The 27103-nt window shown below is 50.8% G+C and overlaps 3 protein-coding genes across 3 annotated transcripts in view; 2 read left to right on the top strand and 1 right to left on the bottom strand.

Annotated features, from left to right (window-relative positions):
* LOC308645577 (mucin-16-like) overlaps nucleotides 1-6380 on the top strand; it is a gene marked incomplete at both ends in the record, with an annotated part of 57354 nt that extends 50974 nt beyond the window's left edge. The window contains 12 exons of the mRNA XM_081287782.1: nucleotides 325-449; nucleotides 608-675; nucleotides 1251-1450; nucleotides 1557-1592; nucleotides 2065-2189; nucleotides 2349-2416; nucleotides 3015-3187; nucleotides 3291-3326; nucleotides 5106-5230; nucleotides 5323-5390; nucleotides 5820-5992; nucleotides 6331-6380. Of these exons, the coding sequence (XP_081143908.1) occupies nucleotides 325-449; nucleotides 608-675; nucleotides 1251-1450; nucleotides 1557-1592; nucleotides 2065-2189; nucleotides 2349-2416; nucleotides 3015-3187; nucleotides 3291-3326; nucleotides 5106-5230; nucleotides 5323-5390; nucleotides 5820-5992; nucleotides 6331-6380 (1247 nt within the window). The remainder of the gene's footprint in view (nucleotides 1-324; nucleotides 450-607; nucleotides 676-1250; nucleotides 1451-1556; nucleotides 1593-2064; nucleotides 2190-2348; nucleotides 2417-3014; nucleotides 3188-3290; nucleotides 3327-5105; nucleotides 5231-5322; nucleotides 5391-5819; nucleotides 5993-6330) is intronic.
* A 342-nt stretch (nucleotides 6381-6722) lies between these two features.
* Nucleotides 6723-20712, top strand: LOC308645576 (mucin-16-like; the record flags this gene model as incomplete). Its single annotated transcript, XM_081287781.1, has 9 exons — nucleotides 6723-6908; nucleotides 6999-7066; nucleotides 9587-9759; nucleotides 13587-13750; nucleotides 14062-14129; nucleotides 17284-17450; nucleotides 18349-18390; nucleotides 18657-18736; nucleotides 20614-20712. The coding sequence occupies 9 exons, from the start codon at nucleotides 6723-6725 to the stop codon at nucleotides 20710-20712; spliced, it is 1047 nt and encodes a 348-aa protein (XP_081143907.1).
* A 3749-nt stretch (nucleotides 20713-24461) lies between these two features.
* MBD3L1 (methyl-CpG binding domain protein 3 like 1) lies at nucleotides 24462-25074 on the bottom strand (the record flags this gene model as incomplete). Its single annotated transcript, XM_081287780.1, is given in 2 exon segments — nucleotides 24462-24509; nucleotides 24511-25074. Coding segments are annotated over 2 exon segments (600 nt in total). The 5' UTR covers nucleotides 25063-25074.
* Between the last annotated feature and the right edge of the window lie 2029 nt (nucleotides 25075-27103).

The raw sequence follows: 27103 nt of genomic DNA, 5'->3' as shown, positions 1-27103 counted from the left end.
CTCAGCTCTGATCACCTTGTTTTGATGCCTGGACACACACCAAGGTCATTAAATGTCATTTGGGTGGAAAAACAGACAAAAGTAGGTTCGAAAATTCATTAAAAGTAGAGGTGTGTAATAAATTCTTTCAACAGAGCATTGTAGCTCGCAGCATGTGACAATCAAGGCTTGGTTTAGACATTAGGCACCAACGACCCTCAGCCATTCCTACATCCTAAAGCAGGGTGCTCCTTGGTGTGAGGCCCATGGCCACAGACCGTGCCTGCCCCCATTGTCCACCCCAGACTGACTCAGGGGACCTCTCCTCTCCCTCCCCTAATTCAGCCTCAGGACCTCCCCTGGAGTCCTTCACCCTCAACTTCACCATCACCAACCTGCGATACGAGGACGACATGCAGCCCCCAGGGTCCTTGACCTTCAACACCACTCAGAAGGTCCTGCAGCACCTGGTGAGCACAGTGCCTGTCCCACTCTGGTCCTGCCCACTGGAGCCAGCCTGCCTGTGTCCCACCCTCTGATGCACCTGTATCCTCAGGATCCCCTCACCCACCAATGGTGCCATTGCCCACCTCTCAGCTGACCCACTCCCCCTCTCTCTCCTCCACAGCTCGGACCCTTGTTCAAGAACACCAGTGTGGGTCCCCTGTACTCTGGCTGCAGACTGACTTTGCTCAGGTGAGACTTAGAGTCACGGGTGCTCCCAGGCCCAAGCAGTGTGGGTGCTTCTTTGCTGCCCAACTGTCCTTCCTGTCCTCCACCGAGATGGTCTCAGAAGGCATCAGCACCAGCACCAAGAACTCCTTTAACTTTCAACACCACTCAGAAGGTCTGAGCTGTCTCAAATTCTGTCCCTCAGCATCACTGACCCTTGTCTCCTGCCTCCCTTCTCCCTTTTACAAGAAGGGCTTTTCCTTTAGGTGATGGATTTTGTTGCCAGGATGTATCTTGTGACAGACACACCTTTCTACATTTGCCTTAATGCACAACCCCAGTTCTCCAACTGCCCCACCTGGGACTCACATGTCACCAAGCCATGAGGTTGCATTTTTATTTTCAAACATCAGGAACATTTTCCCTTCAGCAATCTCCTCTCCCAGGGGGAGGCCGTCCAGAAGTCAGTGCACAGGATGACCAGGCTGGCTTCCCACCCTTCCAGGGCCTCCTTATTTTCTCTGTCACTTTTCTGCCCTACTCAGAGGTATCTCTGGACCTTTTTCTGAAAATGCACTCATTCCCCCCTCTCTCCCCAGGTCTGAGAAGGATGGGTCAGCCACCAGGGTGGACGCTGTCTGCACCTACCGTCCTGACCTCGTGGGCCCCAAGCTGGACAGAGAGAAGCTGTACTGGGAGCTGAGCCCACTGACCCACGACATCACCCAGCTGGGCCCCTACGCCCTGGACCAGAACAGTCTCTATGTCAATGGTGAGCAGGGGCCACCCGTGCTGTGCGGTAGGGTAGAGCCCACGTCCTCCACATCTGGGCGGGCTTCATCCTTACCCACTCACACTTTCATATTCATTCTCCCGCGTGCCTCTCTCCCCCTCTCCTGCTACAGGTTACACCCACCAGGCCACAGCAACTATTCCCAGTGGTGAGTCCACAGTGACCCTGTCATGGTCCCTTGACCTCCAGGGGACAAGCAGCAGACCCCTGCCCACATCTTCAGCTGTCAGGGAGGATAGGATCCCGGTCTCAGGCTGGAAAGCCAGTGGGATAGGTCTCAGCTCTGATCACCTTGTGTTGTTGCCTGGACACACACCAAGGTCATTAAATGTTATTTGGCTGGAAAACAGACAAAGGTAGGTTCAAAAATTCATAAAAATAGAGGCGTGTAATAAGTTCTTTCATCAGAGATTTGTAGCTTCCATATCCTTCCCTCCTGCTTGTAGCATGTGACAATCAAGGCTTGGTTTAGACATTAGGCACCAAGGACCGTCAGCCATTGCAAACTTCTCAAGCAATGTGTTCCGTGGTGTAAGGACTATGGCCACAGACCCTGCCTGCCCACTTTGTTCACTGCAGTCTTTACTCAGAGTATCTCTCCTCTCCGTCCCCTGATGCAGTCTCAGGACCTCCCCTGGAGTCCTTCACCCTCAACTTCACCATCACCAACCTGCGCTACGAGGACAACATGCAGCCCCCAGGGTCCTTGACCTTCAACACGACTCAGAAGGTCCTGCAGCACCTGGTGAGCACAGTGCCTGTCCCACTCCTGTCCGGCCCACTGGACCCAGCCTGCCTGTGTCCCACCCTCTGATGCACCTGTATCCTCCAGGATATCCTCACCCACCAATGGTGCCATTGCCCACCTCTCAGCTGACCCACTCCCCCTCTCTCTCCTCCACAGCTGGGACCCTTGTTCAAGAACACCAGTGTGGGTCCCCTGTACTCTGGCTGCAGACTGACTTTGCTCAGGTGAGTGCTTGCAGTACCAGTCTATGACTTCCTCAAGTGCTCCCCAGCTCAGGAGTTTGGTCATCTTCCTTCCCTCACTCCTCTGGCTGTCTTCAGTAGAGGTGGAATTCAGGAGGTGTTGGCTCTAGCACCAGGAGTGTCCTAAAACTACAACTTCACCCCTCAACTCCCCCCACCCGCCCCTGGATTTTGTAGAATCCATCAACCTTACTGGATCTCCCACGTGATGGTCGTCCTTCCGAAATCCCACTCTGCTCCTTTTCCCACTGGGGCCATTTTCTCTGAGTGTTAAATTCTCTCCCAGCACGAACTTGTATTTTCCGCCTGTGTTCATCAGCAGCTGTACCTCTTCTCTGTCCCCAGCGTCTGACTCCTGCCCATGTGCCATGGGATGCAGGCTCAAGTCTCGCCATTTAATAAAGACTCCTGAGTCCATGAGTCTGCCTCAGTGTCCCTCACAGGATTGTCGTCTGGCCTCTCACTTCTCTGCCACACTTGTCTTTGCCTCTGGCTGCCTCCTGACCTGCTCCCCCGAAACTCAGGACCCCTTCCTGGGCTCTCGACTTACACGGCCGTCTCTCTTACTTGCTCTTCCCAGGCCAGAGAAGGATGGGGCTGCCACCAGAGTGGATGCTGCTTGTACCCACCGCCCCGGCCCCACAAGTGTTGGACTGGACAGAAAGCAGTTGTACGAGGAACTGAGCCAGCTCACCCAGGGCGTCTCCCAGCTGGGGCCCTACACCCTGGATAAGGACAGTCTCTATGTTGATGGTGAGGGGCTGCCATCTCTCACAGCAGTTCCGTGAGTTCTGCATGCTCTTTCTCCCTTCTCTGATGCCCTTCCCTCTAACCCTTTCTCCTTCTCCCTGTACAGGTTATACCCGCCAGGCCTCCACCACTACCTCCAGCAGTGAGTATTCTGGGTCTCTCTCAGGTCTCACTCTTGTAACCTTCTGCCTGGTCCAAGCCCTTCGAGGCCAGGGCTCCTTGCCTCCACTCCCAATCCCAGCCCCGTCCAACCCACTAGGTACAGGGACCTATACCTGCTAGTTCACAGACCCCGGCATCTCCTCCCGAGCATCTCCTGGATGTGGGAGGCCCCAGCCCAGCACTTGGGGTATGTTCCCCCAACTTCTGCAGTTAGAGGATCCACTCTCTGGTAAAGGGCCGTGCTGGGATGCGGCTGTCCTTCCCTGCTGCGGCAGATCCTAAGTTAGCTTCCGTCCAGGACTGTACTTGAAGTAAAGCCTCTGCCACTCTGGGGTTAGGAGTGGACTTTGACCCTTTCCAGGTGAGGGCTCTCTGCCCCCCAAACTAGGAGCTCCTCAACCAGCCAGCCCTCCCTGATTACCCACTCTTAGGATGGGGAAGACTCCAGAGGAGATGCATAGGAATGGGGACTGAATGGGGGTGGCAAAGTCGCCTACCCCTGCACACATATCCCCAGGGAGGAGGCCCCGACTCCAGACTGAATGGGGTACAGAGAAAGGCACAAATTCATACCCGGCAATCTCCACTGCTGACCCCGTTCCCTTAAAGAGGTAGCACACCTTGGATCTCCTTCCTGGCCTTTTTCCTCGGCACCCATGACCACCGCATTCTTCTTAGCACCCTCTCTGGCTCCACCTGCCCCAGGTGGGAAGGCAGCATCTCCAGGATGCAGGCTTCTCTTTGCTCCAGTACAATTGGTACCGACCTATTTGCACCTAATCATTCCTCTCGTTGCTCGCTCACCTTCCCCAAGGAACTCACCCATTTCTGTGGATTCCAGGGACCGTCTAGGTGCTCAGGATCCGAATCCTGGGTCCAGCCCATGCCACCCAGAGGTTACTGACCTGTGGCCCTCTCGCCTCCCGGCCATCACACAGGCCCCCTGGTCTCTGACATCCTAAGGAGAAGGTCCCCCAAACCTCCTCCTCTGTTGCCAAAAGCAGAGACAGAAAGCCAGGCTTGACCGTTCCTGCTCACCTCCTGCATCCACCCCGCAGCCAATCTAACCCCTCCTCCCTCTGGGGTCTCCCAAGCCCTTCCTTTCTCTGCCTCACTCTGATGACACCCACCGCCTCCACTCTGGCCTCCTGTCACCCTCTGCACCACAGCTGCCACCTCCCTCCTAAGGTACCTTTGTCCGTGGGGTTCCCGTCAATCTTTGGAGGACTCTATCTGGTGTGCAAGCCACATCCGGACCCATGTTCTGCAGAGTCATTCCTTCCCCTTTGGGTCCCCTCCCTTCTCACATCGTCCCTTCCTACGGCCACCATGAGAGGACTTCCTGTTCCTGTGCGTCACCACACCTTGCTCTCTCCTCTTCCCAGCCTTTGCCCAGGTGGCTGCTCCCTCCTGGAGTCCACGCTCCACGGTGGGCCCCTTACCCATGCTTTTGGTCACACCTGAAATGGCGCTTTCTCTGGAAAGCCATCTTAAGTCATTGCTTGGTGGCCTTCCTGAATGTTCGTGGCCTCCGCCCACCCCCCCCAAAAGCATAGTGGTGTTGCCACTTCCATCAGAGAACCTTTGCACACATTAGGCACTCAGTAAATGCTCCCCGAATGACCCAAGGTTCCTGAAGTCTTAGGGATTCCACGAGGTCCCCCGCTGCAGTTCAGGCGTCTACAGCCAGCGGCCCGCAGTCAGGACCGGAGGCCGGCAGGGTGGCTACTGTGTCTGACACCTTCCTCTTCCTCTGCAGTCAGTGGCTCCTCCGCGGTAGCGGTCACCCTCAACTTCACCATCACCAACATGCAACACACGGAAGAGATGGAGCACCCAGGGTCCTTGAAGTTCATCTTCACCGAGAAGATCCTGCAGCACCAAGTGAGAGCCTCCCATGGCCACCCCCGGCCCCCTCACCCCTGCCCGCGTCACCCTGCGGCCGGGCTCTCTAACCTCCGGTCCCTTCCCACCAGCTCAAGACCTTGCTCAACAAGACCAGCGTGGGCCCCCTCTACAGCGGCTGCAGGCTGGCCTCACTCAGGTGAGGCCCCGAGGAAGCGCTCACTCAGGTGGGGTGGACCTCAGGCACCAGCCAGGGAGCCTCCAGCACCTACCGTGGGACCGCCACCCCCACCCCTTCTTCCTGCCCAGAGGGGGCAAAGGCCTGAGCATTCGGTGGCTTTGAGACGAGGAACTGTATTTAGTGTACAAAATCCAAGTGACACTCTGCCTTCAGGGAGGGTTCTCCTCTGAGAAGCAGGAGGACAACCCCACACCCTGTCTGCACAGTTTACTCCAGATGTGTCGGGTCCCCAGGGCCAGGAGGCCGTCTGATGACACATTCAGGAGCAGGCCCCCCTGTGGCCTTGACAGCTGGCCCCACCGTGTCTCCCTCGACCTCCTTCCCCCCACACCCAGATTGCTCAAGACCCTCCTCAGCATTCCACGCCCCATGTCCCCCCTTCTCCAGGCCTGAGGATGGCGGAACCTCCACGGGAGTGGATATGATCTGCACCTTCCATTCTGACCCCGTGGGCACCCGGCTGGACACGGAGCGGCTGTACTGGGAGCTGAGCCACGAGACCCAGGGTGTCACCCGGCTGGGCTCCTACACTCTGGACAGGAACAGTCTCTACATCAACGGTGAGGGGCCGTCTCAGAGCCATGTTCCCTCTGCCCATTGGAGTGGGCTTTCCCAGAGCTCGAGCAAAGCCTCCATCTCTCTAGGGGGGACCTGGGCCCATCTTTCTCTCCTTCTGGGTCTGACTTCCATCTTCCTTGAGATGGATCAAAACCATCGTAGGGTCAGTGACCAGGGCCAGCCACCTGCAGTCCGGTCGTCCGATTACCTTCTCCCAGAACGTCCCTCCAATGCCTCTTTTCCTCTGCTTTGACCCCAAAACAGTTCCCCAAACCTCTTCTATCCTTGATCTTCCGGGTCCCCCAGCTGACCCTCAGCTCTGCCTCACTTCTCTGTGCAGGTTACACCTTTGGAGCCGCGGCCCTAACCCCCACCAGTGAGTACCCCTGATGTCGGCTTCCCACACCCCCTGTCCTCGGAGAGGGAAGCACCATCCCTGCCTTCTCTCTCTCCTGGGCCATTGCAGTGTCTCAGCCCAGGGCGGGAGGGCTCTCCGGACACCTTCCCCCACATTCCCACCCTCCCTTGGCTTCCATCACAAACCCTCCCTTCCTGCCGTCAAAAGGTAAACTGAGGCATGGTTTTTAAAAATGTAAACAGCTCATTCGAGCAAGTAGCAACTCGTGAAGCAGGAAGCAGAGGCTGAAGTGGCCTGGGGCTCTCCACCAGGACCCAGGACAGGGGGCCCTGGAGGCCCTACCCAAGGGCACACACCGCCCCCACCTGGCCCCCATGCCACCCCCTTCGGCCACGGTCATCCCTGCCAGCTTCCTCTCTTGCCCACCTGCTATAGCTGGGGACGTCAGCAGGGAGCCCTTCACCCTGAACTTCACCCTCCGCAACCTGCGCTACTCGTCTGAAATGCGCCACCCCCGATCCCTCAAGTTCAACATCACCGACACCCTCATGCAGCACCTGGTGAGTGGCCTTCTCCCCTCGCCCCATCCCTCCCCCCCTCAGAGGGCAGCACCTGCCTGGACCAACACAGCCTCCCCTCTTCCTCTCCAGCTCAGCCCTTTGTTCCAGAGGAGCAGCCTGGGGGCCCAATACAGAGGCTGCCAGGTCATGGCCCTAAGGTGAGAAGAGCCCCTGCCCTCCTCCACCCACCAAAGGCCTCGCCCCTCGGCTGGCGTGTGCTAGTTTGTTCTCTTCTTGGGTTTTTCAGTTCTTTGTTTTATGACAACTTCACTTTTGACATATAAAAATTGTATATGTTGATATCCGCCGTGAAGTGATGGCCACCTTCCAGCTAATCCAGGTCTCTCTACCTAGTTACCACTTTGCGCCTTTTGACCAGTGTCACCCTACCCCATCCCCCAGCCCTGGCAGCCATCGTCCTACTGTCTGCGTGACCGTTAGGAGTCCCTTCGAGGTTGCACGTAGGAGAGAAATCATGCTCTTTTTCTTCCTGAGTCTCTTATTTCACTTAGTACAGTGTCCTCCACCTGCATTCAGGGCTTCTCAAGTGACCGGGTTTTCGTCTCTGTTAACACCACCGCCCCACGGTGTGTGTGTCGTGGTTGGAGGTCGTCCGGGTTGTCTCGGATCTTGGCTGTGGCGATAGTGCTGGGAGGAGCTCAGGAGTGGAGATCGCTCTTTTCGATACTGATTTCATTGACTCTGGATGGACACACCACACACACACACACACACACACACACACACACACACACACACGTCCACATGCACAGCTGAGTGGAATCCCGTAGGTTAAAGCCACAAGGGAGACGGACACGGCATGAAGGCAGAGATGCCACACCTTCCCTTCCCACCGCCGTCACCCATGGGACACCTGCAGACCTAGGCAACTGTGGTCATCATGACCACGCGCCAGAGGCGCCCTCCATAGCAGGCTAATAATGTATTTCCCGGCCGTGGGACCTCCAAGTCAGTTAAGAACAAGAGAAGCAGAGAACGTGGGGTTCTCCCCTGTAGCAGATTCACGGTCCTCCGCAGCCACCACCACTCTGTGTTTCCAAACCTCTCTGTCACCTGAAGGAGAGGCCGCACGCCCTGGGCAGGTGCTCTGACTCCCGGGTCAGTGTGCATTCTGCTGGTGTTTACTAAGTGCTTCCCCATTCGTATTTCCCTTCAAGTGATAGCTCCTCTGAGCTAGGTAGAGCCACCAAAGTGACACAGACAGACACTGTCCCTGTCCTCATCCAGAAGAAAAGGAACCGATATTAATTAGGAAGATAAAGACCTAAGGAACATGATTTCAAATGTGATCAGGTGGTGTGGGAGCATTAAATAGAGTGGGGGTGACTTCTGAGTTGTGCCCCAATGGCCACAAAAACTTCCAGGCACGGAGAACAGCATGGGCAAAGGCCCTGGGTGAGAATGAGCTTGCCCTGCTCGGTGAAGACCAAGGAGGCCAGAGTGGCTGGAGAGGGCAGCCAGAGGGAAAGAGGGAGAAGATGAGATTCAGGACATTATCAGTGTCCATGCTCTGTAGGGTCTTGGGGGACTTCTTAAAAATCGCAGTAAAATGCACATGGAATTTGCCATCTGTACTAGTCAGCTTCACGTTACTATAACAAAATACTTGAGGCAATTCATTCACAAAGACAAGGTTTCTTTTGGCTCATGGTTTGGAAGCTCCACTCTATGGCATTAGCCCCATAGCTTTGAGCATCTGATGAAGGAGGCAAATTATTGCAGGAGTGTGTGGCAGAATGAACCATTTACATCCTGCCAGGAACCTAAAAAAAAATGATTGGTGGAGCCCCACTCTCCCCTTGGAGGGCACCTATATCCTGAGGACCTCCCGTAAGATCCCTCTTAAAGGCCTACAGCGCCACCTGGTGACTAAGCCTTTAGTAACGGGCCTTTGGAGGACAATGGGCTCCATTTTTTGGTGCACAAACCTTCACGCATGTGCAGGGGTCACCAACACCCATCTCCAGGGCTTTCCATCTTCCCAAACTGAAAACTTCCCAAACACTGTCGTCCTCCGACATTAACTCCCTGTCCCCCACCGGGCTCCTGGCCCCTTTCTCCTTCTGTCTCGTGAATCCGACAGCTCCAGGAACCTCTGACGAGCAGCAGCACACAGTGTTAGACTTCTGGTGACTGGTTTGTTCCAGTGACATAAACGTTCTCCTTCACGTTATAGCACGTGTCAGGTTTTTCTCCCTTTTCGGGACTGAATAGTATTTCATTTGTCTGAAATACCTCACTTTTCTTCTCCGTCTCTTGGGGTGGGCCGATGGGCTGGGTGCTGGGACTTCCATATGACAACCGTGAACTAGAGCAGTCCAGTTTCTGCCCTCAAGAGGCCATGTTCTGGAAGAAACAGGGACAGATGATTTATGATCCCGTAGAGAGTGACCAGGGCTGTGATGGGGAAGAACGGGGACTGCAGGATCCCCCAGGGCCCAGCTTCAGCAGGGGAAGGAAGGAAGGAGGAAGAGGGAGGGGGAGAGGCCAGAGGAGAGAGGTTTCCAGACAGCAGTAGCCAAGTGGCGAGCTCCTGAGATGGAACGTACGGGCAGGCCAGGGTGCCGGCTGTGAGGGGCAGTGACCACTCTCCACTGCAGGTGGGCAGGTGCCAGGTCACCTGCACCCCCCCCCAAAGTTCCCCTGTCCCTCCCCAGGTCTGTGAAGAACGGTGAGCAGACCCAGGTGAATCTCCTCTGCACCTACCAGCGGCCACCCAGGGGCCCAGGTCTGTCGGCCCAGCAGGTGTTCCACGAGCTGAGAAGGCAGACTCGGGGCATCACCAGGCTGGGTCCCTACTCTCTGGACAAGGACAGCCTCTACCTCAATGGTGAGCAGCCCTCAGCCCACCCACCCCCGTGCAGCCCACCAGGATGCCAGTGTCGGGTCTCTAGGGGAGACTTAGACTTCCAACCCTGCCTCCGCGTCCGGCCTCCCACAGCCTCCTTGCAAAACCGGTCCTTGAGGAATCCTATTCTACAGGAGAAACCGAGGCTCAGATAGGGTGGCTTCCCCGAGTGGGTGCAGCCCGAGGGTGTCTGTCCAGGGAAGGAGCCCCGTCTTCCACATGCGTTGCCTGGCTCTGCTCTAGATATGCAGAGGAGTCTTCCTTGGAGACACCTGGGGGGGAGGCGGAACGCATCTGTACCCCTGCCCTGCTTTCTTCTCTTGATGAGGGATGAATGTCTCTCTAGAGTGGGTCCCCTGTCCCCTATGCCAGGGAGGAAGTCAGGGACTCTGGCCCAAGAGGGGACCCAGACCTCTAGGGCACCAGCATCAGCCCAGAACCCAGAAAAGATAGAATTCAAGAAGGCGTCCCTGCATGGGGTTCTGAGTCACAAAGTCTGGCCGTGGGGAGGTTTACCGACTGCTCCCTCCCTCCCCTCCGTCCCCAGCCTGGGGACAGCTCAGAGCTCATCCCTGTCCTCACCAAGTGGGCAGGGCACATCCTGGGGTGAACGGAGGCATGGGGGGGGAGGTTTGCCCACCTTAAATGGTAAAGATGCAGACTTATGGTGGGCGTGGGCAGCACCGTGTGATCCTCTCCTCACCTGTGACATCTTCTCCAGGTTACAATGAGCGTGGTCCAGATGAGCCTCCTCCAAGTACGTGTCCTGGCATCCAGAGCTCTTTTCAGCTTCTCTCCTTCCTTCCCAAACTCAGGCGGGTCTCCTGGGAGGGACCAGGGTCTCAGTGGGGGGCGGGGCGATGCTAAATCCCTGGCCTCTTCTTGCACCTGTAACGTGGCGTTGGATTCTGAATTCTCCACATTCGTCTGAGTTAAGGGAGAAGTTTGAACAAGCATCCTCTGAACCTAGGGATGGAGGTCGCACGGTGACCGTGTAACTTATGCCTCAAAGACCACGGGGTGCCCAGCAGGGGCTTCTTGCTGTCAAGCTGCAAACACGGCCAGCTCCCTGGTGGCTTTAGCTAAAATTGCGCGTGCTGCCATCTAGTGGTCAACTCGACTGCCTGCCGAGCCGCCTATTCTCCATCAGGTCCTCAGACATTTTCGGTCCATCCGTCCATCCATCCATCTGTATACCCATCCTTCTGCCTAGGTGCCTGGTTGTCCTTCCTTCCTCTATCTGCCTACATATCCACCTACCCACCCGCCCCGTGAGCCTCCCAGCCATCTACTGAGCCACTCACCCAGCCCCCACTCATCCTCCCAACTGCCCACCCGTCAGTGAACCCGCCGTTGTCCACCTGCCTCTCTCCATTCCCCTTCATCCTCCTGTCCTTCCTTCTCCACATCCGCGTCTCCAACCGCTTCTCCACGCGCTCCTCCTTGCCTTCTCTTCTGATCCTGCATTCATCCCTCCTTCCTCTCCGTCCCTTCTCTCTGCCCATGCATCCCAGGGTCCTCTTTGTCCTCCTCTCCCGTCACCCACGCTCCCTCTAGGGTTCCTTTCCTTCGCAGGCTTGCCCCGCATCCGCCGTGTGCATGCTCTTTCCGCTCACTCTGGTCCATGGTTCACCTGGGATCGGTGCTTCTGGCGTGACCCCAGTGCAGCCCAGGGGGCGTGGAGGGCTTCTCTCAGACCTGGGGGCTCGGTGCTTCCCTGATGGTGACTCTTTCTGCAGCTCCTGAGTTAACTACCACATTCCTGCCTTCGCCCAAGACATCGGCGCAGCCAGAAACCACCACAGGTATCTGAGGGTCCCTTTTCCTCCCCAAGATCAGATCCCAGTCCCCCACCTCCACAGTCCCATGAAAATTAAGAAGCCAGGGTGTCCGGATGCTGGTTCCACCCATTGCGTTGGAGTAGTGTGCCAGACTCCCTGCTCCTCTAGGTGCAACTCGGCACCCACTGACCACCCCACCAACCATCCCCAGCATCTGGTGATCACCAGTCGACTTTTTTTTTTCTCCCAGTATCAGGGACTGAACTCAGGTTTCTTAACCACTGAGCCATACCCCCAGCCCTTTTTATTTTTTTTTTTTTTATTTTGAGACAGGGGCTCACTAAGTTGCTGAGGCTGGCTTTGAACCTGTGATCCTCCTGCCTCAGCCTCCCGAGTCAGTAGTCCACTCTTGACTTCTATGAAATCAGCTTCTTTAGATTCCACATAGGAGTGAGATCTTGCAGTCCTTGTCTTTCTGTGCCTGGCTTCTGTTGCTTATCCAATTCTCCAATTGAGATCTCCAGTTCTCTCCATGTTGTCACAAATAACAGGATTGTCACAAATGACTCAGTAGCATGCCAGTGTACATACCATGTCTTCTTTATCCGTTCATCAGTTGATGGACATCTCAGTTGAGAAACTTCATCCCTTCTCCTCCTCCTCCTCCTCCTCCTCCCCTTCCTCCTCCTCCTCCTCCTCCCTTTCCTCCTCCTCCTTTCCTCCCTTTCCTCCTCCTCCTTTCCTTCCTCCTCCTCCTCCCCTTCTTCCTCCTCATCCTCTTCCTCCTCCTCCTCTTCCTCCTCCTCCTCCTCCCCTTCTTCTTCCTCCTCCCCTTCCTCCTCCTCCTCCCCTTCTCCTCCTCCTCCTCTTCCTTTTTCTTCTCTCCTTTTCATCTTTCCATTTCGGTGCTGGGGATCAGACCCAGAGCCCTGCACAGGCTAAACCTTCTGCCTTTCCTGCCAGAGGCCCCTGGCAGCCTCAGTAACCACCGCCCTTCTCTCGGCTCCAATGAGTTCAACTTTTTCAGATTCCACGTTTAAGTGAGGGCATACCGTATTTTTGTCTCTTTTTCGGATTGATTTCACTTAGCAAAATGTCCTCCCTGCTCCTCCTTGATGACTTTCATGACAAACCCCAAGTCTGAGCCATGGGATCCTTCAGGGTGGAATCAAAGAGTTTTCTGGATGAGGCTCCTTTGGGTCCATGATTCTCAGCTTGGCAGCACTTGTGCCTACCAGGAGACGTTTGGGGTCATCACAGGTGGGGAAGACTACTACTGGCATTCAGAGAATAGCGTCCAGGGAGGCTGCCAACCACCCTCCAGGGCACAGGAGATCCCACCACGCAGCTCCAAATGCCAGTAGCTCCAGGGTGAAAACCCCTGTTGGCTCTGGTCCCAGGGTTCCCAGAAGGCACTACCCTCACGTGCCACGATGTACTGTGATTATGCGGCTGATGACTTAACTCCCCCCTTGTCTGCGAGCTCTGCCAACTGAGATCCACTGGATATGCCACTGTATCCTCCGTTTAATGTGTTGGTGCATCATAGCACAGAGCAAATGAGTGTACAATGAAAAACAAATGTCTCAGCGCACGCGCGTGCGCACACACACATGTCGCCAAATTTGGGAATCTACTGCAGTTCACATTTATTGATTCAACAAACAAGGGGTGCAGAATGGGTGGGGAGGAAGACCAGAGGCAGGAAGAGCCTCTGGGAATGCAGGGCCTCCATTGGAATCTCCAGGGAAGGTATGTGACAGATGGGCGGTCCCCACCTGCACCTGCCCACCACTCCCCAGAGAGCCCTTCGCCCTCCCCCATCACAGGAAACACCCATGTCGCCCGTGGAGACGTGAACAGGTAGAGGGCTGGACGGGTACAGGTGGACAGGTCAGTAAGGGGCCTCTGTGCCCACCTTTAAAAACCCAGCCCAGGTCTCGTGGCCAGGAAGAACGAGTCTGGCTGAAATGACCCCTTTCTTAAAACCCTCCTGACACAGGACTTTTTTTTCTTTGTCTGTTCTAGAAGCGAAGCCATCTACTCCTCTACCAACAGAAGTGCCCACCAGAAGTTCCAGCTCCCAGAACTTCCAGCTCAACTTCACCGTCACCAACCTGCTCTATACCCAGGACATGGCTCAGCTGGGCACAGCCAGACACCAGCGGAACAAAAGAAGCCTGGAGAATGCGGTGAGAGAGCCTTACGTTGTGTCCACTCGGACTGTCCCCAGGCAGAGATGGGCCTGTAGTAGCCAAAGGGGGACTTTTTGTAACAGTTCTCATTCCCGTGGTTCAAACTAAGAAACAGGCACAGAGAGGTTCAGTAGCTATCCCAGAATCACACAGCTATGCCGTACCCCCAGAACAGGACATCTTTTTACATCTGGGTTAGTTTCCATCAAAGAAAAAAAATAGATGGGAAAGGATGCTCGCAGGCTGTTCATTCTCTTTTACAACTGAGTCTGGGATTCTGACCTAAGAAACATCACCCTCTCTTTCAGCTCAACCAGCTTTTCCGGAACAGCAGCATCAAGGGTTACTTTTCTGACTGTCAAGTCTTAGCATTCAGGTGAGTTCCAACGAATGACCCTGAGAACTTCTGCCGCACTCAAATAAAAGTGTCCCCTTGACCACAGTCCCAGCTGTTACGAAGAGAGCCTTTGGAATATGGAACTGTTACCCCAAAATCCAGCTTCTTCCTAGAGCAGTGAGCCCGACTGTCTTGGAAACCCATAGCCCCAGCCGACATGGGGGTGCCTGGCCCAGGGAGCCAGGGAGTCTAGAGCGTAGAATTCTTGCCTCAAGAAATCAGATACTGGGGGCCGGACTCAGTGGTGCACACCTATAAAAGGGAAGCTGACGCAGGAAGACGTCAATTTTGAGGCCAGCCTGGGCAACCTAGCAATACTTGACCTCAAAATAAAAAATACAGAGGGCTGAGGATGTCGCTCAGGGGTAGAAATTGCTTGCGTGAGGCCCTGTGTTCAATCCCCGGGGTCGCAAAAAGAACACAAGAACAAGAAGAAGAGAAATCACCTTCTGGAGTACATTTACTGATGGATCAAAAGTAACAATATTCAAACTAGTTAGCTTCTATTTGACTTGGATACTTTTTAATGAGTTGATTGGCAGCCTGTGTTCTCCAAGGATGAGGGAAACTTTTGCAAGAACCACATAGGTCCCAACGCTGCCTTCCTCCATCATATTAAAAGGAAGAGCTTTCCAGAGCTCAAGGGTCTTGAGATAGTTCAGGACACTGAGGCAGGAGGATCACGAGTTCAAAGCCAGCTTCAGCAACAGCGAGGCACTAAGCAACTCAGTGAGACCCTGTCTCTAAATAAAATACAAAATAGGGCTGGGGATGTGGCTCAGGGGTCGAATACCTCTGAGTTCAATCCCCAGTACACCCCAAAAAATTCTTATCAGAGAAGCAGGACCAAGTGGGTGCTGTAGACCCCAGGAGATTCCTTATCATGGGTCTTGGGTCTTTTTTTTTTTTTTTTTTTTTTTTGGTACAAAGGACTGAACCCAGGGGGACTTAACCACTGAGCCACATTCCCAGCCCTTTTTATTTTTTACATGTGTTTTATTTTGAGACAGGGTCTCACTGAGTTGCTTAGGGCCTTACTAAGTTGCTGAGGCTGGCTTTGAACCCATGATCCTCCTGCCTCAGCCTCCTGAGCCTCTGGGATTATAGGCCCTGCACAGTGGTGGCTTCTAGATCCTCAGAACACATCCCAGATCCACCAAATCCTCCTGTAAAGTATTCCCCCAATTTTCCTCTTAGGTTTTCTGTTCAACCGTGGGCTGCTGCAGGTAGCTGTGGCATTGAACAATTAATGTCAATTGATGTTTAAATGAATATTAAATAATATTAATAGTGAATATTAATGGGTTTCACAGACATTCCCCCATGTGTCTATCTCAGATTTTAATCATATTCACTCCCAGCTACTCTCTCTTTCCCTCCTCTCTCTTCCCCCTCCCTGTTTCCCTTCCCCATCCATAACAATTCTTTTTCTTTCAGATCATCTTTTTTTAAGTTCCCTCATATGAGACACAACATGTGATCCTTATCTTTCTGGGTCTGGTTTACTTCACCTAACATGATGACCTCCAGCTCCATCCATTTTCCTGCAAATGACATAATTTCATTCTTCTTTATGGCTGAATAGTACTCCATTGTGTATGTACACCACGTTTTCTTCATCTATTGATGGACACCGTGGGCTGGTTCCAAAACTTAGCTACTATGAACAGCCACAGTAAAGATAGGTATGCAGGTGTCTCTTCTGTGTGCTCACTTGATTTTCTTCCGGGATGCACCCAGGAGTGGGATAGCTGCTCCTGTGATGGTTCTGCTTTTAGTTTTCTGAGGAACCTCCATCGTGCTACAGTGATTTACATTCCCACCAACAGTGTCTGCGATCCTTTCTCTCTGCATTCTCCCTGGTGTTTGTTACTGTTTTCTTTTGCTTCATGTGTTGGGAATAGCCATTCCGACAGGGGCGAGGCGGAGTCTTAAGGTAGTTTTCCGAGCATTTTTTATATCTGATTGGCCATTTATAACTCTGCTTTTAAGAAGTGTCTGTTCAGATCATTTGATTGGCCCCTTTTGGGTTGGATCACTTATTCTTTGGTGTTCTGTGCCTTGAGCTGTCTGTGTATTCTAGATGTGAGTGCTCTGTCGGATGAAGAGCCAGCGAGGATTTCCCCATCTCTTTGTTGATTGTTTCCTTTGCTGGGCAGAAGCCTTTTCATTTGATGTCATCCGATTTGTCCGTTCTTGCTTTTGTTTCCTGTGCGATTAGAGTCCTGTTCAGGAAATCGCTCCCTGCGCCGAGGTCTTTATTTTCCTCTCATAATTCCACAGTGCCAGGCCTTGCAGTAAGGCCCTGGATTCATTTTGAGTTGATTTTTGCACAGAACGAGGGGTGAGGATGGAGTTTCCATCTTCCACACGAGGATACCCAGTTTTCCCAGCACTCTTGTTAAAGAGGTTGCTGTTTCTCCAAAGTCTGTTTCTGGTGCCTTTGCTGCTGATTGTTTTTGACAGTGTCCTGGGTTGCCCTTCCCGGCACTGAGCAAGTTCTGGGTCAGATCAAATGAGGCGCTCCCTGAGAACAGGGCTTTGGCAAAGAGATGCCGGACAGGTCAGAGAGTGACAGTCCTGTGGGAGATGGGTGTTTGGGGATCACACTGGGGTGGCTAGTGGCTGCTTTTTATAGCTGCCGGGGTTCTACCGTTGGTTTTCAAAATTACGGAGGATTCTGGGAGAACAGCATGGGAATAAGGAAGTTGAAACGCCACAAAGCTTGCTCTGTTTACTGAACACCCCTTGGATTATTGCAAGCCTTGGGGGAATTCCTGAATTTCTGAAAAAAATTGATTTTGACAACTGTTTGTGGTGTGCTCACTGTTTGATGGAGTTTTTTTTTTTTTCCCAAGACCTTACTCCAACATTTCAGAAATGTTTTCCCTGAAGCTATTTATTTTTGCATTAATTAGATTTAATTTAATTACACGTTCCATTCCTCACTCACTCGGCCTAGCCACGTTCTAAGAGCTCTGTAAGAACATGGGGCTCAGAAGGACTGTCTCGGGTGCAGCCTTCAAAGAATGTTTATATGGAGGCACACAGCTCCCCACGACAGGCTCACATCAGGAAATCTGAACCAGGGCAGAATCCCAGATACCCTTGTCCATCCTTTGTGCCCCTCCAGGTCTGTCCCCCACAGCAACCACACTGGGGTGGACTCCCTGTGTCACTACTCACCATTGACCCGGAGAGTGGACAGAATTGCCATCTATGAGGAATTCCTGCGGCTGACCCAGAATGGCACCCAGCTGCTGAACTTCACCCTGGACAAGAACAGTATCCTTGTGGATGGTAAGTCTCCCGGATCCTTGGAGCTGGGACAGGGGCTCCAACCTCCACACCTGGGGATTCCTTGGAATCTCAAGGCCTTGGGGTGGAACAGCACTGAAGCGTCTCAGATGAGTAAGAGGTGGCCTAGTCCCTCCTGGCTTCACCCACCGTTGAGGGAGAGAGAAAAGACACCCAGAGGGAACAAGGGAGGGTTTCACCCTCTCCCAGAAAGCTCTGTGACCTCAGACTTCAGACAAGACACTTCTCTCTGGACTCCTCCCTATCTCTGCCCTGCAGGCCACTTAGTAAGGTAGTCAGCTCCACACTGTGTGTGATCCAGTCTCAGAAAACATGATAGGATGGATGGATCCTTTTCTGACCCAGAAGTGCCTCCTACATGGCTGACTCTTGCGCGTACCAATGTACTCATTTGAACAATGGTTGTGTGTGTTGCAGTGAACACTGGCAACGTCAGGATTAGAGCGACTTCACTTGTTCACTCTTGCATTCCAAGAACCCTGTGTTCCTCCTAGCACACAACCAACACCCGACCCAGTTCTGGAAGGATTAGCTAGAGCTGGGGGTGGAGCTTGGGGGAAGAGGGCTTGCCTTGCATATGCAAGGTCCTGGGTTCCCTCCCAGGGCGGAACAGGTCCATCAACGGGTCCATCAGCTGTCACAGTGGCACACACCTGTGATCCCAGCAGCTGGGGAGACTGAGACAGGAGGATCCTAAGTTCAAAGCCAGCCTCAGCAATGGAGAGGCACTAAGCAACTCAGTGAGACCTGTCTCTTTAGAAAATACAAATCATGTGATGTGGCTCAGTGGTGAAGTGCCCCTGAGTTCAATCACCAGTACCCCCCCCCCAAAAAAAAGTGACGTATACTCACCTGCACTCTCCATTTCCTTCATTTCTAGGATATTCTCCCATCATAAATGATGTTATGACTAGAACTTCTGGTAAGCTTCAAAGTAGCCCCTGCCCAGGCAGGGAGGGGACGTCCTCATGTCAACCCATGGCAAGGGCCCCTGAGGCACAGTGGAAGGCCTCAGGTGTCCTGGCCTCCTGGGGTGGGAGCTGCGGGAGCCTGCAGGGGGCTTCAGAGCCATTAGGTTTTGAGCTGCTAAGCTCCACCCCCAAGTCCATGCCCGTCCTCAGGCCACATGGGGTCAAAGGGAGCCCTAGGAGGTGGCAGGAGTGGCTCACCCAACACCTGTCTCCCCAGCCCTTCCCTTCTGGGCCATCATCCTCATCTGCCTGGCGGGACTCCTGGGACTCATCACGTGCCTGATCTGCTGTTACCTGGTGAGCGAGGGAGAGTTGCTTGTCTTCTTATGATTGGGTTGTAAGAATTTGTAACGCGGTCACACACCACATAATGACGTTTTGGTCCGTGACGGGCTGCATGCATGACCTCGGCCCCAAGAGATCATCTCACCCGGTGATGCCACAGCCACCTTGGCTGGTGCAGTGTACTCTGTGGCATTTGCACAATGACAAAGGTGACTGAGGTGCATTCTTCAGAGGCAGCCCATCCTTAAGTGATGCATGGCTGCTATAAACACTGTAAACACCAGGCCTTTGCTGGAGATATGTTTTGCATGTATCTTTCCCTGGTGATTTTGTAGCTTGCCTTTTTTAAATTTAAATTTTAACTGGCAAATAATAAATGAAAACACGTATGGTATATGATGCGATACTTGGATATACACAATGAAATGGTGAGATCAAGCTAACAGATCCATTGGCACATTTTTTTGTGATGGGAACATTTGAAATCTACTCTCGGCAATTTTCAAATACGCACTGCATTATTATTACCTGTAGTCACCATGTTGCACAATAAGTCAAAACCTAACATTAACCATTGGAAAAATGTACATGGAAGCCACAGTGAGACACCACCAGGCGTGAGAAAGACAAAAGTTAAAAAGACTGACGATAGCAACTCTTGGTGAAGACGTGAAGCCACTGGAATCCATACGCAGAGCCAGTGGAACAGAACTTGATCGTGTGTTTGAAAGTCACATGCTTGCCATGTGGTCAACCAGCCAACTCCTAGTAATTTCTCCAAGAGAAAATTTTAAAAACCTATATCCATACACGACTTGTGCACCAAGGTTCCCAGCAGCTCCATTCATACTAACCTAAAACTGCAAACAACCCCAGTATCCATCAACAGGTATATTCAGACAGTGGGAGAGTATTCAGCAATAAAAAGGAATCAAGTATGAATACACGCAACATGTATAAATGACAAAGATACGTTGAGTGAAAATAAGCCAAAGGAAAAGAGTACAGATTGTATGATTCCATTTATAAACAAATTCTAGAAAATACAAACTGATCCACAGGGACAAAAATCAAACCGGTGGCTGCCTGGGAGTGAAAATGTATTTGCGAGTAGCAGGGGAAGAGGAATTATAAGGGCACAGGAGGATAATTTTGGAGGCGATGTGTAATGTCATATCCAGAACACATCAAACCCTTCACTCTGAAGGCGTGCAGTTTACCATGTGTTGAATTTTGTCTCAGTGAAGCTGGAGGGGTGTGGGGGCAGGAAAGAGAGAGAGAGGAAGAGGGAGAGAGAAAGTTACCAAAAGAGACTGAGAGATAGTGATTGATAGGTAGTTGATAGGCAGATAAATACACGGGTGATCATAGATGGCTGATGATGATAGATGATTGACAGACGACACAATTAATAGATGCTAGGTACATAAATGGTTGATAGATTATAGACAACTGATAGGTGACTGATGGATGATAACGATAGATGATGGCTGATAGATTTAGAGATTATTATAAATGACAAATAGATGACTGATGAATGATGATTGCTAGAGAAATCACAGAGGATTGATAGATAATATATAGACAGAAGCATGTATGGTTGATAGATGATAGACAATTAATAGATGATGTACAGCTGGATGATAGGCAAATAAATAATAGATAATTAATAAAGAAGTCGAGGGAGAGGGAGAGGAAGAAATGGAGATAACAGAGAGGGACATATTTTAAAATTGAGAGTAAAAAGAGAGAGAGAAGGGAAAGAGGAAAAGGGAGGGGAGAGGGGACGTGGGAGCCTCAGGTCTGTGTCCTGGGCCATATCCTCACCCTGGGGTCTCCCCGATGTGGGCAGCTGACCAGTCATTGACACCCTCTTCTCACCCTCCCAGGTAACCATGCGCCGGCAGAAGAAGGAGGGGAATTATGAGGTGCATCACCGACCCCTGGGCTACTACGTGCCACACCTGGACCAGAGGAAGCTGCAGTGATTCCACCTGTGAGGGGCTGCTTTTCCCGGGCCAGGGTCCTGAGAAGCCTGGCAGGGGCAGAAATGAACCACACCCGTCAGACACCACCTCTGGTCCCCCGGGAAGGAAATGCAAAGTCTTGCCCCCTGGCTATACCCCAAAGGCAGCTACTGGCTGTGTCTTCTGGTTTCACACCACGTCACCCCTCAGGGCAAAGCCAGTGTAGAAACTGCCCCCTCATACATCAGTGTGCCCCTTCAGTGGGCACGTTTCCTTCCCAGTGACCCTCCGCAGGCCTGCCCTTGGCTAGGTGCTGGCCACCGTAGCTGAGTCTGCTTCTCCCTCTTGCCCCCCACCAGGGCTCTGGCCACCCCAGCTTCTCTTACACTTCTTGGTTCTCTAAGCTCCACTGCGGCAGGACTTCTGGGTGAGGCTTCCTTGCCCACCTCATGGGTCCTCCAAGATAGCAAAGAGACCGAAAAGGGATACATGGGTCAGAGGTGACTGCACAGCCAGCCTTGGGATCGAAGGGCTGAAATGACCAATTATCCAGGAGGCCTGAGTCCCTGAGTGAGAGCGAGGCTCTCTAAAGACGGTGTCTGTATTGGATATAGAGAACAGTAAAACGTGGGGGGTATATCTAAGCAGATCTGTCCTTTTTATTTTTCCCCATCTTTTTCTGCAGACAAGTGAAACCGAGTGTCCCGGGTGTGAGGCCCGCTGTGCCGTCCTGCCTTGATTTGCTGGAATACCGTTGCGTGATCTCCACACCTTTTTCAGCCCAGCACAAGTGATGATACCCAGGGGCTGGGAATTAAAACGACAATCCTGCCCCCGCCTTCGAGCCGTTTTGGAGTGAGCCTCACAGTCTCCATCTTGCGCAGACTTGCCTCTAAGAATGCACCCTCTGAAGATCACAGTAATGACGCTGATGACCACCACTCATCAACTACTGTCACACCTCCGTTGACAACAGGGACACATGCCAAGAGACCCAAAGTCCTTTGATCTTCTGTGCGCTCTGTGAAAGGGTCATCGTGACTTGGCGAGCTCTGCAGGCACCAAATCCGTCAATGCTGTCCCTCTGCTATGTCCCTCTTTGAATGTAGCTCCCCCAAAATCTAAATGTTGGAAACTTAATCCCCAAGGCGACAGCATACAGTGAGGGGGACCTAGCAAGATGTGCTCAGGTCACAAGGGCTCCAGCCCCTTGAGTTGGCATAATGCCGCTACAGACAAGGGCTGTGGGAGTGGGCGCTCTCTCTTCCCTGCTTTTCTGCCCTGCGAGGACTTAGCATTGGTCTCTTTCGCCCTTCCACCGTCCACCATCAAGAACAAAGTTACAAGGCCCTTGGCAGATGCTAGCACCTTGATCTCGGAATTCCCCACCTCCAAAACTCTGAGAATAAATTTCTGTTCTGTATAAGTTGTGCCATCTGTGAAATTCTGTTATGGCAACACAAAATCAACCAAGCCACCTCCCTTGAGGGTTTTATTTCCATCTTAAGGTCAAAAGGGTAGAGGCTCGGAAACATACTATGATTGGACAAAAAGAATCCCTTGTACCTAAGCCCAACTACCTGGGGCAAGGAGATAGAGGACACTCCCAGGCATACAGACCAACCCAGCAGCCTCCCTCAGCTCCAGTAAGAGAACCAGGGAGAACACACTTTAGGAAGGACAAATGTGAACCCAGAAAACACATTGGAAGGAAGAGAACAGGAGTAAAGAGGAAAAGAAGAAGAGTGTATCTGAATTAGTTTTAAAACAAGTCATTAAAATACAACCTAGCCAGGACAGGTGGCACGTGCCTGTAATCCCAGTGACGCAGGAGGCTGAGGCAGGATCACAAGTTCAAAGCCAGCCTCAGCAACTTAGCACCAGTCTAAGCAGCTTAGCAAGATCCTGTCTCAAACAAAAATTTGTAAAGGGTTGGGATGTGGCTCAGTGGTTAAGTGCCCCTGAGTTCAACCCTTGTACCAAAATCCAAACAAAAACACAACCTAACTAAAATTCTAGATGAGTACCAAATGAAATCATAGAGGATTGAAGATAAAATTTCAAATATTTTAGGGATGTTATAAATATGGCATATGTGTTATTTTTATTTAGTTGTCAATGAACCTTTATTTATATGTGGTGCTAAGAATCAAACCCCATGCCTCACACATGCTGGGCAAGTATGAGCCACCACCCCAGCCCATGTTATGTATTTTTAGTATGTCACTCTCAGAAACTGGCAAATCCATCAAACAAAAGTAATGATAAAGAGGATCTGAATAATACAGCAAGCTTGATGAGGCAAATAAACTCTTGAATTCCAAGAAGCAGAGGTTTATTAGATTAATAATGCTGAAAAGTGTCTCTACGTCATTATTCACCAAAACAGCATGTTGGTTTCCTTTTTTTTTTTTTTTTTGGTGGGGGCATGGGGTACCAGGAATTGAACTTTAGCAGCACTCCACCACTGAGCCACAGCCCTACTTTGTATTTTATTTAGAGACAGAGTCTCACTGAGTTGCTTAGCACCTCCTGCCTCAGCCTCCCAAGTCACTGAGATTACAGGTGTACGCCACCTGGCCCGGCTGCATGTTGGATTTCATGGAGTAAGATGAATTTCAAACACACAATGGATCAAGAAAATGAAGGAATGTGTGCTGTTTCATTCTTTGTGCAACACTGGGTTGACAGGCAATCAAAAACAGAAGAGTAACTATAGGCACATACCTTATTTGGGAAAATGGACAAGAAAGTCCTTTTAGGAAATACTATTTTTGAATCAACTATTACCCAAAAATAGTAATTCATTGTGATGAAGTAGGTTTCATCCTGTGACCATGAGGATGATACAAATACTGGTGATTCCAGGACGTTGATAACTCCCTATTGACTTTAAGTAAAACAATCCCAACACAGAGGAAAAAAAAACACTGCATGGCAGCACATATATGTGGAATCTTTAATCTCTGTGTCTAAAACGCCCAAACATAGAGTAGAATGGAGGTTACTAGTGGCGAGCGTGGGTGGAGAAATGCAGATTAAAGGGTACAAATAAATCCAGTTACGCAGGACGAATAAGTCCAGAAAATGAGGGTGCACACTGAAGACTATTGTCAATAACATATTGTACAGTGGGAGTTCGCTAAGAAGGTATATTTTATTTACTACCTACAAACAAAAAAAAAATCTAACTATGAATTGATATATTAATTTGCTTGGTGGAAGTAGTCATTTCACCGTATCAAAACACCATGTCATATGCCTTAAATATATAAATACTTTAAAAAGTAAATTACAGCACACCTCTGTAATCCCAGTGGCTCTGGAGGCTGAGGCAAGAGGATCACAAGTTCAAAGCCAGCTTCAGCAATTTAGTGAGGTGAGGCCCTAAGCAACTTAGGGAGACTTGGTCTCAAAAGAAATATTTAAGAAAGAGGCTGGGGATGTGGTTCAGGGGTAAAAATGACTCTAGGTTCAATACCCAGTACCAAAAAAAAAAAAAAAAAACCACACACATACAAATAAAGCATGTAAAGAGTTAATGAAAACGAGTCTACATGAAAAAAAAATTCCTTTATCTCCTCACTTGAAACCCAATCTCTCACCTCAAAAAGAAATCACTGTTATGTTTTCTTGTGTTACACAAAGGAGTTTAATAAGGAAGGCGCTGGTGTGTTTTAAGGTGTCAGGAGCTCAATTCAAACTATATATATATATACACACACACATGGTCCCTACAAAGCGATGTGAATAAAGGGCCATGCCCCGTTTCATCCACAGTGTCTTCTCCTGGGTTCACGAGGACGCCCATCTGGGCCCCCGAGCTTTCTCTGCCTCACTGGCTAGTCTGTCTGCAATCATGGCTATTACCAGTCTCTCTCTAGCCGTCTTCACCTTCCTTTCCTGTTTCCTAATATCTTCCTCAGTCACCAGGAACTGTTTGCAGAGGAGCTGGGGGCTGCCCAGACTGGCTCCGGGAATCGACTCCACAAAGTGTGAAGAAGGGGCAAGGGCAGGCCCGGAGCTGGGGTGCAGACCACCAGCCAGAGCTCCCGGTAGGGCTGCACCTATGCCAGCAGGTGCAAGTTTTTGCAAAGTTTTAGTGAGATCTAAAGTGCTGAAGAGCTCCCCGACACTGCTGTACGCCTGGAGTCCTTGCAGCCTCCTCTGCCAACAGACCTGCTGGGGCTTGTCCAAGTTCTCCTCCCATTGATGGTATCTAACCTCATTGCCTGGATGCGATATGATTCTTGTAACTGGTCTCTTGAACGTGTAACTGGACATCCTCAAGGGGATGGAGATGCTGAAACCAGGCTTTGGTTTGGACTGGTTCACACAGTCACGCTGCTTCCTCTGTGAAGTCTTGACCATTTTACTTCTTTTCCTCTTATCCTGTAAACATAAATCGTGAGACTGGATCAAAATGATCAGCCGAGTCTGCCTTCTTCTACTATCCCTATGACAGTTATCTGGGCTCTTTGGAACTCCCATCCCTCCTCTTCCTCTGGAGTGAGTCTAACCTGCATCCTGGGACATCATCAAGCCTATTGGAGTTAAACACAGAAAGTCCCAAGTCAAAACTCTTTGCCATCTTGCAAAACCCGCTCCTGCTTGAGAATCCTTTAAGTCTTCTGTTGTCCTTGTCAGTCTCAATTACATGAAACTCAATTCTCCCTCTCATGACACAGGGTGCCCAGTCTTTTTCTCAATCCCAAATTCTGCTGTTCTTCTGTGTTGGCCATTCATCTGGTTAGCCCAGTGACCACTGGCTGTCGTACCTCCTGTACGACCCAAGTCCACAGTGAAATTATCAACTATTCCACCCTTAGAGACTCACTCCTAAATAATTTATAAAAACTATTTGCTCACCCCAAGTTTCTGATTTCTAGCTTTTTCATTCAAATGTCCACACAATAGATAAGAATCACTCAAAAATAAAACTTACTCCAGATTACATCTTCACCTCTCTCCCTCTCTCCCTCCCTCACCCCCCCCTTTTGGATTCGATATATGCAGATAGTACATATGTGTGCAGCAAAGGGGATCATTTGATACAAGAATTCATTATATAATGATCAAACAGGATAATTAGCATGTCCTCCTCCTTCAACTGTTATCCTTTCTTTGTATTAGGAAACTTCAAACTTGTCTCTTCTGGTTCTTTATAAAATATGTAATAGATTATTAAGAGCTATCGTCACCCTGGTGTGCTACGGAACATTAGAACTTATTCTTTCTGCATATTTTGGTACCTATTACCCACTTCCCCTCCCCTTACTCCTTTCCATCTTGGTCTAAGTGGTCTGTGATCTCCACAATTCCCTCGGAATAATTCAAAATTCCTTACCATCCATCTTACCTGCCTTGCAAAATTTCAGACCTAGAGGACTGTAATTATCTTCACGCCATAGCTACCACTGATCTTAGGATAACTGCTGAAGAAAAAGCACACAACATGATATTTTGGTAGCACTATGAGTACAAAATATTCAGCGTCAACTGGAAAGAATACATAATGCTGGGGGGTTTTCTTTTCTTTCTATATGTTGGCATATTAACTCTTTTGAGTTTCCAAAAATCCTGTTATAAAATTTCCCCACTTTTTTTTTAAACATACACTCAAGCGTCCTTAAAACTTCTCTGATATCTCACAGGAAAATTGTAAAATATCAGATTGACATTTTAGGGGGTCTAGTAGCCAAATCTGCAAATATCTCTGATTAGGTTCTATTGTTTCTACATTTTCTCTGATTATAAAGATATTTATAATTTCCTTTATCCTCTGGTAGAGACCTGAGCCTCCTTCCTAGGAACTTCATGTCCTGCAATATTCCAACGTAGCCCTGGGTCCTCAACTTCTCTTTCTCTGGTGACTCCCTCCTTCAGCATTTAAATATGTCTAAATTCCTCTGAACCACACAGAGACCCCATGGCCAGCCCTCCCGGCATGTCTTCAACCACTTTCTGCCCCTTGCCCTTGGCATGACCCACTGAGAAAAGATCAGCTACTTATCCCCTTTCTCCAACCTCCTACCTCCCTCCTCGGCCGCTCCCAACTTCTACCCACCTGCATCATTCCATGGCTGCTCCCCTTGATAAGGTCACAATGACCCTTTGTCATTAGATCCAAAAGGAACTTTTCATTATTCACCTGACACAGTCTTTAGGTGGAAAACTTCTACCTTTGATTGGAACAACTTGACTATGTGGATCTTGTTTTATAATTGTGAATCTTATAAAAATCTAAACACAGAACAGGTTTATCGGATCAAATTAAGCTGACAAATCAAAATTGCTATAAGCAGAAAGTATAAACTAGATTTCTGTGGCAGTTCCCCAACTTCACCAGACCATGATAGGACACCCCCAAAAAACCTTTCCTGGTATCAGTCCTCTGGCATAACAACCTTCC

The sequence above is a fragment of the Spermophilus citellus genome, assembly GCF_964194105.1.
Source record: "Spermophilus citellus genome assembly, chromosome: 3".
Taxonomy (NCBI): domain Eukaryota; kingdom Metazoa; phylum Chordata; class Mammalia; order Rodentia; family Sciuridae; genus Spermophilus; species Spermophilus citellus.
This window is presented reverse-complemented; position numbering and strand designations above follow the sequence as displayed.